Source organism: Mobula birostris, chromosome 28 (genome assembly GCF_030028105.1).
Source record: "Mobula birostris isolate sMobBir1 chromosome 28, sMobBir1.hap1, whole genome shotgun sequence".
NCBI classification, from domain to species: Eukaryota; Metazoa; Chordata; class Chondrichthyes; order Myliobatiformes; family Myliobatidae; genus Mobula; species Mobula birostris.
In genome coordinates this window covers 12,486,088-12,501,068 of record NC_092397.1, presented here as the reverse complement: position 1 = coordinate 12,501,068, position 14,981 = coordinate 12,486,088, and the positions used below count along the sequence as shown (strand labels likewise).

General features: G+C 50.9%; 1 protein-coding gene across 1 annotated transcript in view; it reads right to left on the bottom strand.

Annotated features, from left to right (window-relative positions):
* The window catches only part of LOC140189324 (putative transcription factor p65 homolog), a 75,601-nt gene that overhangs the window by 18,739 nt on the left and 41,881 nt on the right, over positions 1–14,981 (bottom strand). Inside the window, exons 2-4 of the mRNA XM_072246040.1 lie at positions 8,317–8,364; positions 8,046–8,182; positions 5,228–5,373 (exon numbers count right to left, since the gene is read on the bottom strand). Coding sequence (XP_072102141.1) covers positions 5,228–5,373; positions 8,046–8,182; positions 8,317–8,364 — 331 coding nt within the window. The remainder of the gene's footprint in view (positions 1–5,227; positions 5,374–8,045; positions 8,183–8,316; positions 8,365–14,981) is intronic.

The window sequence follows — 14,981 nt, the reverse complement described above, 5'->3', positions numbered from 1 at the left end:
GCTCGCCAGTGAGGGTAAGAATAGGAAGATTTGGCAGAGGAGCTGGTGCAGGGGGCAGGGATTCAGATTTCTGGATCATCGGGATCTCTTCTGGAGAAGGTATGACCCGTACAAAAAGGGCAGGTTACACCACAAGGGGACCAATAGGCTTGCAGGTAGGATTGTTAGAGCTGTTGAGGAGGGTTTAAGGTAAGTTGGCGGGGGGGGGGGGGTGCAAACCGAAGTTGGGGAAGCTGAAAGGTCTGAAGGTAGACAAGACACCTGGAGCAGGTGGACTATGCCCCAGAGTTCTAAAAGAGGTGGGTGGAGAGATAATGGAGGCTTTAGCAATGACCTTTCAAGATAGATATTTGCATAGTAGGTGAATTAAGGGTTGGGGGGAAAAGGCAGGTAGGTGGAGATGAGTCCATGGTCAGATCAGTCATGATCTTATTGAATGACGGAGCAGGCTCGACGGGCCAGATGGCCGACTCCTTCTCCTAGTTCTCATGTTCTTTGGGGTTCTAATGTTTTCTGTCATTCTGGCTGTCCGTGAAGAATAACAATTTCAGGTTGTATGCTGGATACATTTTCCAATATTAAGTGATATTGATTGGCTGATTGGCCGGAGGCAAAGAGTGGGAAGAAAGGGAGCCTTTCCTGGTTGGCTAGTGGTATTCCACAGGGGCCAGTGTTGGGATCACGACTCGTGGTGTTATTTGTCAGTGATTTGGCTGAAGAAATTGATGGCTCTGTGGCCAAGTTTGTGGACGGTAGGTGGAGGGGCAGGTTGTGTTCAGGAAGTAGGGAGTCTGCAGAAGGATTTAAGCCAGATTGGGGAGGGATGGGCAAAGAGGCGGCAGATGGAATGAAGCATCGGGAAGTGTGTGGACATGCACTTTGGCAGAAGGAATACAGGCACAAAGGGACTTGGGAGCTCTCCTGCAAAATTCCCTAAAGGTTAACTTGCACGTTGAGTCGGTGGTGAGGAAGGCGAATGCAATGTTAGCATTCATTTCGAGGGGACTAGAATATAAAAGCAAGGTTGTAATGCTGAGGCTTTATAAGGCATGGGTCAAACCACACTTGGTGTATCGTGAGCAGTTTTGGTCCTCTTATCAAAGAAAGCATGTGCTGGCATTGGAGAGGGTCCAGAGGAGGTTCATGAGAATGATTCCAGGAATGAAAGGGTTAACATATGAGGAGTGTTTGAAGGCTCTGGTCCTGTACCTGCTGGAGTTTAGAAGAATGAGGAGGGATCTCATTGAATCCTATTAGATATGGAATGGATGTGGAGATCTGGAGTGGATGTGTTGGCGAGGCCAAGTGGTTAAGGCATTCGTCTAGTGATCTGAAGGTCGCTAGCTCGAGCCTCAGCTGAGGCAGCGTGTTGTGTCCTTGAGCAAGGCACTTAACCACACATTGCTCTGCGACGACACCGATGCCAAGCTGTATGGGTCCTAATGCCCTTCCCTTGGACAACATCAGTGGCGTGGAGAGGGGAGACCTGCTGCATGGGCAACTGCCGGTCTTCCATACAACCTTGCCCAGGCCTGAGTCCTGGAAACCTTCCAAGGCGCAAATCCATGGTCTCACAAGACTAACGGGTGCCTATATGGATGTGGAGAGGATGTTTCCCCGTAGTGGAGGAGTCTAGGATCAGAGGGCACAGCCTCAGAACTGAAAGATGTCCATTTTGATGAGGAAAAGTTTCTTTAGCCAGAGGGTGGTGAATCTGTGGAATTCATTGCCACACAAGGCTGTGGAGGGGGGATATCATTAAGGCAGAGGTTGATTAGTCAGGGTGTCAAAGGTTACAGGGAGAAGGCAGGAGAATGGGGTTGAGAGGGATGATGAGTGATGATGAAGCAGTGGTGCAGACTCGATGAGCCAACTGGCCTAACTCTGCCCCTAGGTGTTCGGGTCTGGGGTTTGAGTGAGAGGTTGCTGTTGTGGCCCCACTCAGTCAGATTTTTCATTCTCCCCCCTACAGGCTGATTCATCACCACCTTCGGCAGTTGTCAGCAAATTTTGTCAGCTTTGGAGCTGTGGTTGGCCACACAGTCGTAAGTGTAAAGTGTGTGGAGCTGGGGGTGGGGTGGTGCTGAGCACACAGCCTTGTGGTGCTCTTGTGCTGATGGAGATCGTGGAGGAGATGTTGGTACAAATCCAGACTGACTGGGGTCTGCAAGTGAGGGAATCCAGGACCCAATTCCACAGCGACTTATTGAGGCCAAGGTCTTGAAGCTTATTGATCAGTTTTGAGGGGACTGAACGCTGAGCTGTAGTCGATAAAGAGCACCCTGATGTCTGCACCTTTGCTGTCCAGGTGTTCCAGGATTGAGGGAAGAGCCAGTGAAATGTCATCCACTGTGGACCTGTTGTGACGGTAGGCAAATTGGAGCAGATCCCACTCCCTTCTCAGGCAGGGGTTGATATGTTTCATCACCAAGTTCTCAAGTTCAGCCTGTTGGACAATCGCATTTGTTACTTTGATGGCCAGAAGATCCATTTTATTGAACTGGAAGGAGACCAATCCTCCTACCACATTTCAATGGTTTCCCCAAACTATATCATGTTTAAATTTAGAAAAAAAATCAGAAGTGACATTTTTGATCCTTCGGTTAAATTTGAAGAGACTTGGAAACCATTTATTCAAGATTTTCATATGACGTAATTTGACCTTTCCGAATCCTTCTTATTAACTTAAAATATATGAATAGAGGAGCGGAGTTGACAACATTATTGAACGTATTTGATTTAAAATATTGGTCCAGCCTTGTTTTATTCCATTTGCTTTTTTTTGAGTTTAGCATTTAGTTCTTTGTTTTTTAGTTTTTTGTTTTTTTTTGGGGGGGGGGGTTTCTTTGCATTTTTTTTCCTTTTTTCTCTATGATTAACCATATGAAGCGTTTGGAAGTCTATTACACCTGTATTATTTGAAATCTTTTCTGTACATGTTTATCAACAATAAGATTATTCCAATCTCTCTGTATCAATATTGTTACTGTGTTTATAATTTTGGAAAATTAATAAAAAGATTTAAAAAGAAAGAAAGAACTTCACAAGTACTTCATTGCTGTGGCCGTCAGTGCTACTGAACGACAGTCACTGAGGCAGGTTACCGCGTCCTTCTTGGGCTCCAGTACAACTGAAGCCGGCTTGAAGCAGGTGGGTACCTCAGACTGCTGAAGCGAGAGGCTAAAGATATCGATGAACACTCCTGCCAGTTGATCAAGACAGGTCTTTAGTACTTGGCCAGGCGCCCTGTCTGGGCTGGACGCTTTCCGTGGCTGAAGGCTGCTGTCACGTCGACCCCAGAGACTGAAGTCGCACTGTCCTTGGGGGCTGCGAAGTTCGTGAAGGCCCCTCCAATCTTTTGACAGTCAAAGCGAGCACGGAGGGCATTGAGCACACCCGGAAGTGAAGCCTTCTTGTCACTCGCAGGAGGTGACAGCATTCAAGTCCTGCCACATCTGTCGAGCACCCTTCAGTGATTCGAGTCTGGTCCAGAACTGCCACTTTGCTTCCGGAGATTGTTACCTGGACCTCTTGTATTTAAGTTGGTCGCCGTTGAATGCTGCTGATCTGGCCCCCGGCAGGCTGCAGATCGTGTTTATCCAGTTGGGGAAGACACTGAGAATGACTTTCTGGGGGCACACTCATCTACAACTGATTTTATAAAGTCCGTGACAGCCATGATGTCTTCGTTTAGATCCATGGATGAGACCTTGAACATGGCCCAGTCCACCGACTGGAAGGAGTCCCATAGCCTCCCGTCCTCCTTCACTCCAGAGAGAGAAGCCCTAACTCGCTCAGCCTATCTTCATAAGACACACTCTCTAGTCCAGGTAAATCTCCTCTGCACCCTCCCCAAAGCTTTCACATCCTTCCTCTAATGAGGCGAGCAGAACTGAACACAATATTCCCAGTCTGTTCAAACCTTCATCACCCTGTAACCTTTGATCTCTGAACTCTCACCCTCCCTTTCCCCATCCGCATTCCCCGCCTCCCCGATCCTCAACCTGCCTTCTCCCCTCGGATCGTGAATCCCACTCCCCAGACACCGAAATCACCCACCCTCCTGGATCTCCTGCCCCCCTTCTGCCCTTCCCAGACTCTCACCTCCCTCTGTGTCACCGTAGGCATTCCCAAGGCAACCCCTCCCACTCCCGCACCTCAGCCCCCTCCCCAGACCAATCCCTCCTTCTCCCTCATATAACCCCCTCACCAGACAAATCCCTTCCTCTCCCGCACCTCAACCCCTCCCCAGACCAGTCCCTCCCTCTCCCTCATATAACCCCCTCCCAGACCAATCCCTCCCATTCCCGCACCTTAGCCCCTCCCCAGACCAGTCCCTCCCTCTCCCTCATATAACCCCCTCCCAGACCAATCCCTCCCATTCCCGCACCTCAGCCCCTCCCCAGACCAGTCCCTCCCTCTCCCTCATATAACCCCCTCACCAGACAAGTCCCTTCCTCTCCATCACCTCGGCACCCCCACAGACCAACATCTTCCCCATCACCTCAGCCCCTCCAAACCAACCCCTCCCACTCCCGCACCTCAGCCCCTCCCCAGACCAGTCCCTCCCTCTCCATCTCGATCACCTCAGCCCCCCCCACCCCAGACCAACCTCTTTCCCATCACCTCACCCCCTCCTTGGACTAATCCTCAACCCCCCACAGCCATCACCTCAGCCCCTTCCCAAATCAGTCCCTTCTTCTCCCTCACATCAGCCCCTCAGACCAAATCCTCCCCATCACCTCAGATCCTTCCCAGACTAATCCCTCCGTCTCCATCACCTTAGCCCCTCCCCAGACCAACCCCACCCTCTCCCTCTCCCATCACCTCACCCCTTCCCAAACCAATCCTTCCCCCTCCCTCATACAACCCCCTCACCAGACAAATCTCTCCCTCTAAATCACCTCAGCCCCTCTCAGACCAACCCTTCCCAGACTCCTCAGTCCCTCCGCAGACCAATCCCTCCCTCTCCCTCACCTCAGCGCCTCTCAACCAACCCATCCCAGACTCCTCAGTCCCTCCCCCTCCCCCAACTCAGCCCCTCTCGACCAACCCCTCCCGGACACCTCAGTCCCTCCCCAAACCAATCCCTCCCTCTCCCTCACCTCAGCCCCATCTTAGACTAATCCCTCCCCGTCACCCCAGCCCTCCCCAGACCAACCTCTCTCCCTCCCCCCTGCCTCCCCCCCCATCACCTCAGCCCCTCCGGCACCAAACCCCCGCAGACCTGTGAACGCTCCTCTCCGGGAGGTCGGCCTCGTAGTAGCCGTCCTTGCAGTCCTTCCCCACCAGGTCATGGGGGTGGGGCTTGTAGGGTTCCTTCTTGGTCACCAGGCAGATCCGCACCCGGGCCGGGCCGAGGTAATTTACGATCTGCACGGCGGAAAGACCAGCACAGGGCGGGCCTGCCATTAGAGGGTGCCTTTTGCGTCCCATGGCCGCACACGGAGCCGCAGAGCACAGAAACGGGCCCTTCAGCCGACTAAGACCCCCTCCCAGCTGGGAGTTCCCCTCCGCGCCCCATTTGACAGGCGGGCGGCAACCTTGCCGTTCCTTTGGCGTTTTCCCGAGGCCGAGTTGCCAGCTCGGCGCTCGACCCAGCACGGATGTAAATCACGCAAGGAGCCGGCCGGATTTGAACCTGGAACCACTTGGCTCAAAGCCCAGTGCTGATACCACTACGCCACCGGCCAGCCAAGCTCCTCTCATTTGCTAGCCTGTGGCCCATAACCAGATGCAGCTCCCATGGGGCGGGAGGTACAGAGGCCTGAAGTCCCACACCACCAGGTTCGGGAACAGCTCCTTCCCCTCAGCCGTTCGGTTCTTGAACTGGCCATCACTACCTGGGCATAGCAAATAGCCGGCCGGCGGTGTCGTGGTATCAGTACCGGGCTTCGAGGCGAGTGGTCCCCAGTTCGAATCCGGCCGGCTTCCTTCAAATCCTTGCACGCTTTCCATCCGTGCTGGGTCGAGCCTCGAGCTAGCGGCTCCCCTCGTAAAAAAAAACAGACAGGTGATAAGGGAATGGCGAAGTTGCTGCCCGATGCGCCACAAGGCGTGGAAAGGAACAACAATAGTACAGCGACACCGTGGCTACTTTGCATTAAAGTTGACTTTTGTTCTACTTTCTCGCGAAAATTCTGTTAAATTTGTGCATTTTCTGGTGAATGCTGCTTCTCTGATGCTACGTCTCTGCTGTTGGATTTCTGTTGATCTCCTGACCCTTGGGGTTCTTCCGGGAGTCAAAAATAGCTAGCAGTCTTAATTCCAAGATTTCAGTATACTTTAAGAGTACAAACGAGCCCACAAGTACTAAGCAAGCTATTTAAGGAGCCGAGAAATGATGCTAAGCAGGAATTAACGCTAAGGGGCGTAAGACAAAGGAATAAAAGATGGTGGTTCTGAAAGATCTTTCACTTTTATGGGTAAGACAAGGTTCCCCATGGAAGGTTAGTTAGGAAGGTTCAGTCGTTAGGTATTCATATTGAAGTAGTAAAATGGATTCAGCAGTGGCTGGATTGGAGACGCCAGAGAGTAGTGGTGGATAACTGTGTGTCAGATTGGAGGCCGGTGACTAGCGGTGTGCCTCAGGGATCTGTACTGGGTCCAATGTTATTTGTCATATACATTAATGATCTGGATGATGGGGTGGTAAATTGGATTAGTAAGTATGCAGATGATACTAAGATAGGTGGAGTTGTGGATAATGAAGTAGGTTTTCAAAGCTTGCAGAGAGATTTAGGCCAGTTAGAAGAGTGGGCTGAAAGATGGCAGATGGAGTTTAATGCTGAAAAATGTGAGGTGCTACATTTTGGTAGGACTAATCAAAACAGGACATACATGGTAAAGGGCAGGGCATTGAAGAATGCAGTAGAACAGAGGGATCTAGGAATAATGGTGCATAGTTCCCTGAAAGTGGAATCTCATGTGGATAGGGTGGTGAAGAAAGCTTTTGGTTTGCTGGCCTTTATAAATCAGAGCACTGAGTATAGGAGTTGGGATTTAATGTTAAAACTGTACGAGACATTGGTGAGGCCAAATTTGGAGTATCGTGTACAGTTTTGGTCATCAAATTATAGGAAAGATGTCAACAAAATAGAGAGAGTACAGAGAAGATTTACTAGAATGTTACCTGGGTTTCATCATCTAAGTTACAGAGAAAGGTTGAACAAGTTGGGTCTTTATTCTTTGGAACGTAGAAGGTTGAGGGGGGACTTGATAGAGGTGTTTAAAATTGTGGGAGGGATAGATAGAGTTGACGTGGATAGGCTTTTTCCATTGAGAGTGGGGGAGATTCAAACAGGAGGACATGAGTTGAGAGTTAAAGGGCAAAAGTTTAGGGGTAACATGAGGGGGATCTTCTTTACTCAGAGAGTGGTAGCTGTGTGGAACGAGCTTCCAGCAGAAGTGGTTGAAGCAGGTTCGATGAGCCTCAGACCACACTTAGGGTATCGTGAGCAGTTTTGGGTCTCTTATCGAAGAAAGCATGTGCAAGCATTGGAGAGGGTCCAGAGGAGGTTGATGAGAATGATTCCAGGAATGAAAGGGTTAACATTTGAGGAGTGTTTGACAGCTCAGGGCTTGCACTTGTTGGAGTTTGGAAGAACGAGGGGGGATCTCATTAAAGCCTATTAGATATGGAGTGGATGTGGAGATCTGGAGTGGCCAAGTGGTTAAGGCATTGGACTAGCGACCTGAAGGTCGTGAGTTCGAGCCCCAGCCGAGGCAGCATGTTGTGTCCTTGAGCAAGGCACTTAACCACACATTGCTCTGCGACGACACCGGTGCTGAGCTGTATGGGTGCTAATGCCCTTCCCTTGGACAACATCGGTGGCGTGGAGAGGGGAGACTTGCAGCATGGGCAACTGCCGGTCTTCCATACAACCTTGCCCAGGCCTGTGCCCTGGAAACCTTCCAGGGAGCAAATCCATGGTTCACGAGACTGACGGATGCCTATATTACTTTGTGCGGGGCACCCAAAGCCACAACCTTTCCCGGGCCAGATTACCCACGGCTCAGTGCAAAGGGGGGAGGGGGGCACTCACCTCAATGGCCGGGTACGTCCGCGTGCTGTCCGTGCTCTTCTCACCAGGAATGCTTCCCGCCGAGCGGCCCTCGCACTTGTACCGGAACCGCATCCCCCGCTGCTTGGGCTGCTCCAGAATCCGAATGTAGGGCGGGGCTGGAGGGAAAGGACAGGAGGCCCGGTGAGGAAAACAACCAAAAGACAGCCCTCCACCCCCTCTCCCCCAAGAAGTCCGGCCTGTGGGAGCTCCCCCTGGGCAGCGGGGTGGGGACAGGTCGCCAGAAACTCACCTGGGGTGATGTTGTGCGTCCATTGTACAGTCGGCATCTGAAGGAAACCTGGGGCGGACAAGAACGCAAGGATTAGTTTGCTCTGCGTTTTCCACCCGGCCCATCGAGGCCCTGCTAGCACATTCCCCCCCCCCCCCCAAGTAACTTTCCCTGCAACCCATTCACCCCATCCACCTTCCTACCTTCCCCAAGGGGACCAGCCAGGGAGACAATTTACACCTGCCCGATTGACCCACTGACCCTGGGAGGCAACTGGAGCACTCGGAGCAAATCCATGCAGTCACTGGGAGATTGTCCAAACCCCAGACCCAGCGATCGAGGTCAGAACCGACGCAGGTTTGCTTTCCGTTTCCCCTGAGTGTGGTGCTAAGTACTTGCAAAACAAAATATCAAACTTATCCAGTACCTCTGACATGTCGGGCACCTACAGGTCTGCCTCCGAGAACTGGCAGTGAGCCAAAGGGCATCGGGCCAAGAGCTCGGTCAGACCCATTACGACCTATCATTCTGTTAGTCGGGACGCGATTCCCCGGAAGCTGGTCCTGCAACACTTGTAGCCGGGGGGGGCGGTCTGGCCCATCCCTGGACAACTGTCTAAAGTCAGCACGCACCCCCCCCCCGCCAACGTTTCCCCGCCTCAGCTCGCCGTATCGTGTGGTATTGTAGCGGTCAGTGTAACACTTTATAGTGCCAGCAATAGGGATTCACTTCCCGCCGCTGTCTGTACGGGGTTCGTACGTTCTCACCATAACCGCGTGGGTTTCCTCCGGGTGCCCCGGTTTCCTCCCACGTTCCACAGACGTACAGGTTAGGGTTAGCAAGTTATGGGCGGGTTGTGTTGGCGCCAGAAACGTGGCGACATTTTGAAGGTTCAAAGTACATTTATTATCAAAGTGCACACGCAAGTAACAACCCTGAGATTTGTCTTCTACACAGCCAGCCACGAAATGGAGAAAAAGCATGGGGCCCGTTTAAAGAAAAACACCAACCCCCTCAATGCAAAAAAAAAAAAACAAATCACGCAAATGGCAATAGAAAACACTGAATGCAAAACACCAAATCACAAAGACACCGATAGAGTCCAGGCACATTCAGTTCAGTGCAACCCAGTGACCTGCGACCAACTTGCGACCTGTAGGCTGCAGCACTAGTCCACCCTGACAATACAAAAATGCACAAACAGAGCAACAACAAAAATTGATGCACTTCTCAGCACATCCTTGGGGGTTGGTGCCCGGGGCAGCCCACCAGTTCCGCCATATGTTTTGGCACCAATTCTGGCGCCCAACAGAACAACAGAAACCACAACAGCAAAACAGCGGGCAAGCACCTGTCCCCATCCACCCGCACGCACACTCGTCTCCAACCCCCGGGCTTCTGGCCGCCAGTCCTTGGCACTTGAGGGAGGGTGCGCCCCAGGCAGTGACAGATGCCGCCGCCTTTCGAAGTCGTCCTCCTGTGGCCCCGTGATGGAGCTGGGCCGAGATTACAGCCCTCTGCAGCCTCTCCTGGACCGCGGGGGCATCGGAGCCTCCACGCCAAGACGGCGAAGCAACCCGTCAGATTGCTCTCCACCCTGCACCTGCAGAGACTCGCAAGAATCTCCGGCGACATACCGAAGAATTCCTCCGTGCTGCTATTTCGGAGGTCCCGCCCCGGGCCCAGCAGACAAGTGCAGTTGCAAAGCGCATCTACTTCCTTAGGAGTTTGCGGCGGTTTGGTTGACATCTAAAGCTTTGACTAACTCCTATGGATGAGAGCTGGAGAGTACATTGACTGGCCCCCATCAAAGTTTTGTACGGAAACACCAATGCCCTCGAATGAAAAATCCTACAAGTAGTAGACATGGCCTAATCCATCACGGGTTAAACCCTCCCCCCCGCCCGCCCACCATTGAGCACATCTACACGAAACGCTGTCGTGGGAAAGCAGCATCCATCATCAGAGATCCCCACCACCCAGGTCACGCTCTCTTCTCACTGCTGTCATCAGGAGCCTCAGGACTCGCACCACCAGGTTCAGGAACAGTTACTACCCCTCAACCATCAGGCTCCCGAACAAAAGCGTGAACCAAACTTCACTCGCCCCGTCATTGAAACGTCCCCACAACCAATGGGCACACTTTAAGGACTCTTTGTCTCGTGTTCTCGATATTTATTGCTTATTTATTTATCATTATTGTTCCTTCTTTTTGCATTTGCACAGTTTGCTGTCTTCTGCACTCTGGTTGACCTTTCATTGATCCTGTTTACAGTTACTATTCTATAGATTTACTGAGTACGCCCGCAGGAAAATGAATCTCAGGGCTGCACGTGGAGACATGTACGTACTCTGATAATAAATTTACTTTAAATTCTGAACCATCTCAAGCTCCTGATGGAGCAGAGCTGCTGGCTTGGCCCCCGGAAGCTAATCATCCCCCAGAGAGAGAGAGCTGCAGCATAACTCAACAGATTCGACTGCAGGAGAGTCTCAGTGAGATGCTCCTCATCGTTAAGAACCCCCATCACCCAGAACATGCCCTCTTCCCATTGCTACCATCAGGGAGGAGGTACAGAAGCCTGAAGACACACACACTCAGCGATTCAGGAACAGCTTCTTCCCCTCTGCCATCCGATTCCTGAATGGACACTGAACACGTGAACACTACCTCACCACTTTCCTGTCTCTGTTTTTGCACTACATATTTTATTTAACTGGGGTGTTGGGGTGTCAGGGAGGGGTAGCACCTCTGGTGGGGGAACATGTCGCGTCCTTTTCAGGGCGGTTAGTCCACCTTTGGTCCCCACCTGGCACTCAGCTCTCACCTGTGGCTCCCTGTAGCTGTTTGCATGCGACAGCGGCCACACCCCGGGCAACGGCTTCGACAAGCCGGCTAAACCAGGTGAGGGTAGCCGACGGGTCTCAAACCCTCGGTGAGATAGGGAGTTGTCTATCCCAGCATGTGAAGACATACTCCGGTGGATTGAGCGGACGAGAGCAGCGGAAGGTCCAACGGTCAAGAAGGCGGTCTCTGCAAGCGTCGTGGAACGTGTAGAGCAGAACAAGACACAGAAGACGTCCTGGTCATCCACTGCGCCTCGTCCCATCTCCAGCCGTCTAGACTCTGTCTTGCCACTGGATCCAGATGGGAATTGGGAAGAGAGAGCGAGCAACTCTCCCTCACTTAAATCCAAATCACGTGCTAGTCTCGACACCATCAAGCTGGCTGGTGGCGCAGTGACATCAGCACTGGACCCCGGGGGCTAAGGTTCCTGAGTTTGAATCCAGTCGAGCCGCTCCCGGGCACGCTTTCCATCCGTGCCGGGTTGAGCGTCGAGCTCGCAACTCGACCTCGTAAAAAGTACTAATGGTGTCGAGGTTTTCATCGATGATGATGGACGAACCTTATTTAATTTATTTAATACATACACTTACTGTGATTCACAATTTCCTTTCCCGGCATTACCACGCATTGCATTGTACTGCTGCCGCAAAGCTATCAAGTTTCACGGCATACGCCGGTGATGTTAAACCTGTCTGATTCTTGACAAGGGAATACGAGATGGTGCTCCGCCTCCCCTCAACATTATCCAGAGGGCAAACGGAGCCGGCGGTCGATCAGAAGGCAACCGTACCTACTCATCAGCACAAGGCACGAGGCCAATTCCCACCGCTCGTTGACGGATTGCCCTCCTCTCCGGAAGTCCCTCGGGATGAAGGAGGCCCCCACACCCCCCCAACCAGCTCAGGTTGCTCCTCAACATTAGAGCACGTGGCCGTCAGTTGATAGATTGGCCCACTGGGAAAAGCTTGGCTGGGATACCGTCCATACTACTTCGTGCATGACGAGGTGGAGGGACAGCAAACCAGCCATGGCGGAATGGCGCAGTGGACTCGACGGGCCAAATGGCCCAGTTCTGCTTCTGCACCTTACGGCCTATGGTGAGGCAGCACCAGGGGGAAAAGGTGCGGCTTGGTAGAGCGGCGGTTGGCGTAACGCTTTGCGGCGCCAGCGATCGGAAGCTTGCGGTTCAATTCCTGCCGCTGCCCGTAAGGAGTTTGTACGTTCCCCCTTCCCCGTGACCGCGTGGGTTTCCTCCGGATTCCTCTGAAGATGTACGGGTTAGGGTTAGTAAGCTGTGGGCATGCCATGTTGGCGTGGGTTAGCGGGCTGCCCCTCGTGCACCCTCAAACTGTGTTGGGTTATCGACAGTTATGATGCATTATGTTTTAATAAAGGAAGCTAACCTTAATCTTCAACTGCCAGACACAAATAGGGCGCAAAATGCGGCTAATTTATAAAGTACCCGGCCGTAAACAGCCACTGATTTTAGTCTGATTGCTGACCAGAGCACAGTTGTCCCCGCTGGGTGAACACAGACATCAACTGAAGCCGCTCCTCGGTGGCCATTTTTCCCAGGATCGAGGGCAGCTCACATCCGCTTTGCCCCATATTCAATTCCTATTGACTCTGTAGATATATATTTTGCGCAATTTTATTACCGATATGCTACACGTGCTTGCTACCGAGCCGGCCTCAAGTCGCGGCATTGCCTGCTGGGAGAGAGGCGTCGGAGCCGGTACACTCCACCAGGGGGCAGCGTGGTGCGGCGTCCAGGCTGGAGTCAGTGCTGCTCCCCAGTGTTCGCTCGGTGGAAGACAAGCTCTGTTGTGGTCGTGGGCAGATTTCAGTGTCATTGGGCAGCTTGAGTTTGGTCTCCTTTGTGAAGTAGCTGTATCTTTCTGTTTTGTACCTGCCATGCGTGCTTTGTGCCGTGCATGACAGTTGGTATTTATCACTCTTCCTAAGATACCTGGAGCAATAGAATGTGAATTCCACAGGACCATAAGTTTAATAAGTCATATCACCAAGAGACTTCGAAGAATTTTGATGACAAGGGCTAAAAGTAAGATACAAGCTGAAATAGGTAAAGAACAATGTGGTTTTGTTTAAGACATGGGCATCCGTTAGTCTCGTGAGGCCATGGATTTGCACCTTGGAAGATTTCCAGGGTGCAGGCCTGGGCAATGGGAAGACCGGCAGTTGCCCATGCTGCAAGTCTCCCCTCTCCACGCCACCAATTTTGTCCAAGGGAAGGGCACTAGGGCCGATACAGCTTGGCACCGGTGTCGTTGCAGAGCAATGTGTGGTTAGGGACACAACCCGCTGCCTCAGCAGAGGTTCGCAACGCCTTAACCACTTGGCCACATGCCAACACACAAAAGCAATAACAATGGTACAAGAAACACAATATTGATGCTAAGGATACGATCAGAACGAGCTATTCAAGTGCAAAAAGATTTGTTTGTTTGTTTTATCGACTGCACAGAAGTATTTGATAAATTTGATAATGAAGCACAATAAGTTATTGAAATATTACAGGAAACTCTAGATCTAGATTTGAAGGACCTCCACCTAATCAGAAATCTGTACTGGGAACAAACTGCCGCTGTAAGAATAGATGGAGAAGTGAGTCAGTTTACGAAAATCAAGTGAGGCGTTAGACAAGGGTGCGTTTTCTCCCCTGATTTATTTAATGTGTACAGCGAAACAATATTACAAAACTTAAGAGACATCTTGGGAATCAAAGTTGGTGGTGAAAACATCAATAATTTCAGATATGCAGATGACACTGTGTTAATTGTAAGTATGGAGGAAGAACTACAAAACTTTAGTGATGTAGTTGTTGAAGGAAGTGCAAAAATGGGTCTATCTATCAATTGCAAAAAGACAGAATGTATGGTGATATCCAAAAAGAAGGAGATTCCTATCTGCAGGCTGAATAAATGGGGAAGACATAAAACAATTACAGAACTTTTGCTACTTAGGAAGCTGGGTGACATCAGATGGCAGGTGCAACTTGGACATCAAAAGAAGAATAGGGATGGCAAAAGACACCTTTACGAGAATGAAGAGTATACTGACCAACACTCAACTAGGCATGACAACCCGCCTCAGAGTACTGAAATGTTACGTTTATCCAGTTATGTTATATGGCTCAGAATGTTGGACAATATCTAGTAACATGAGGAAACGAATTGAAGCAGCAGAGATGTGGTTTTTGAGGAGGATGCAAAGAATATCATGGATGAAACGAATATCTAATGAGGATGTCATGAACAGGGCAGACACAAAAAGAGAAATAATGTATGAGATCATGAAAAGGCAATGTAACTTCATTGGACATGTGATTAGGAAAGAGGAGTTAGAATGCACGGTAATTATGGGAAAGATTGAAGGGAAGAAAGCAAGAGGAAGACAAAGACAAATGATGATGGAGACAGCAGCCAGAGAACTGGAAATGAATACCAATGAATTGATCCACTTGACCCGAAACAGGAGTGTGTGGGCCATGGCAGTCAAAGCTCAAACTGGGCATGGCACCTGATGATGATGATGATGACTGTTGGTGTTGTGTTTTGTATCTTGACCCCAGAGTAACGCTGTCTCATTTGGCTGCATTCGTGAGCATTCACGTATGGCTGAATGATGATTACATGTGAATTGAAATGTTGCCCCTGAACAGGGGTCAAACTGCAACTTTTGGGCAGTCGGAGGGCAGGCGCAGAGGCTTGGAACGAGCGCTCATTAGAGTGGATTGTAAAGAGCAGTTCATTACAGCACGGTTTTACCCAATTGTACAGAGTAGTTACTTTAAAAATTATAATTTATTATTGTCACA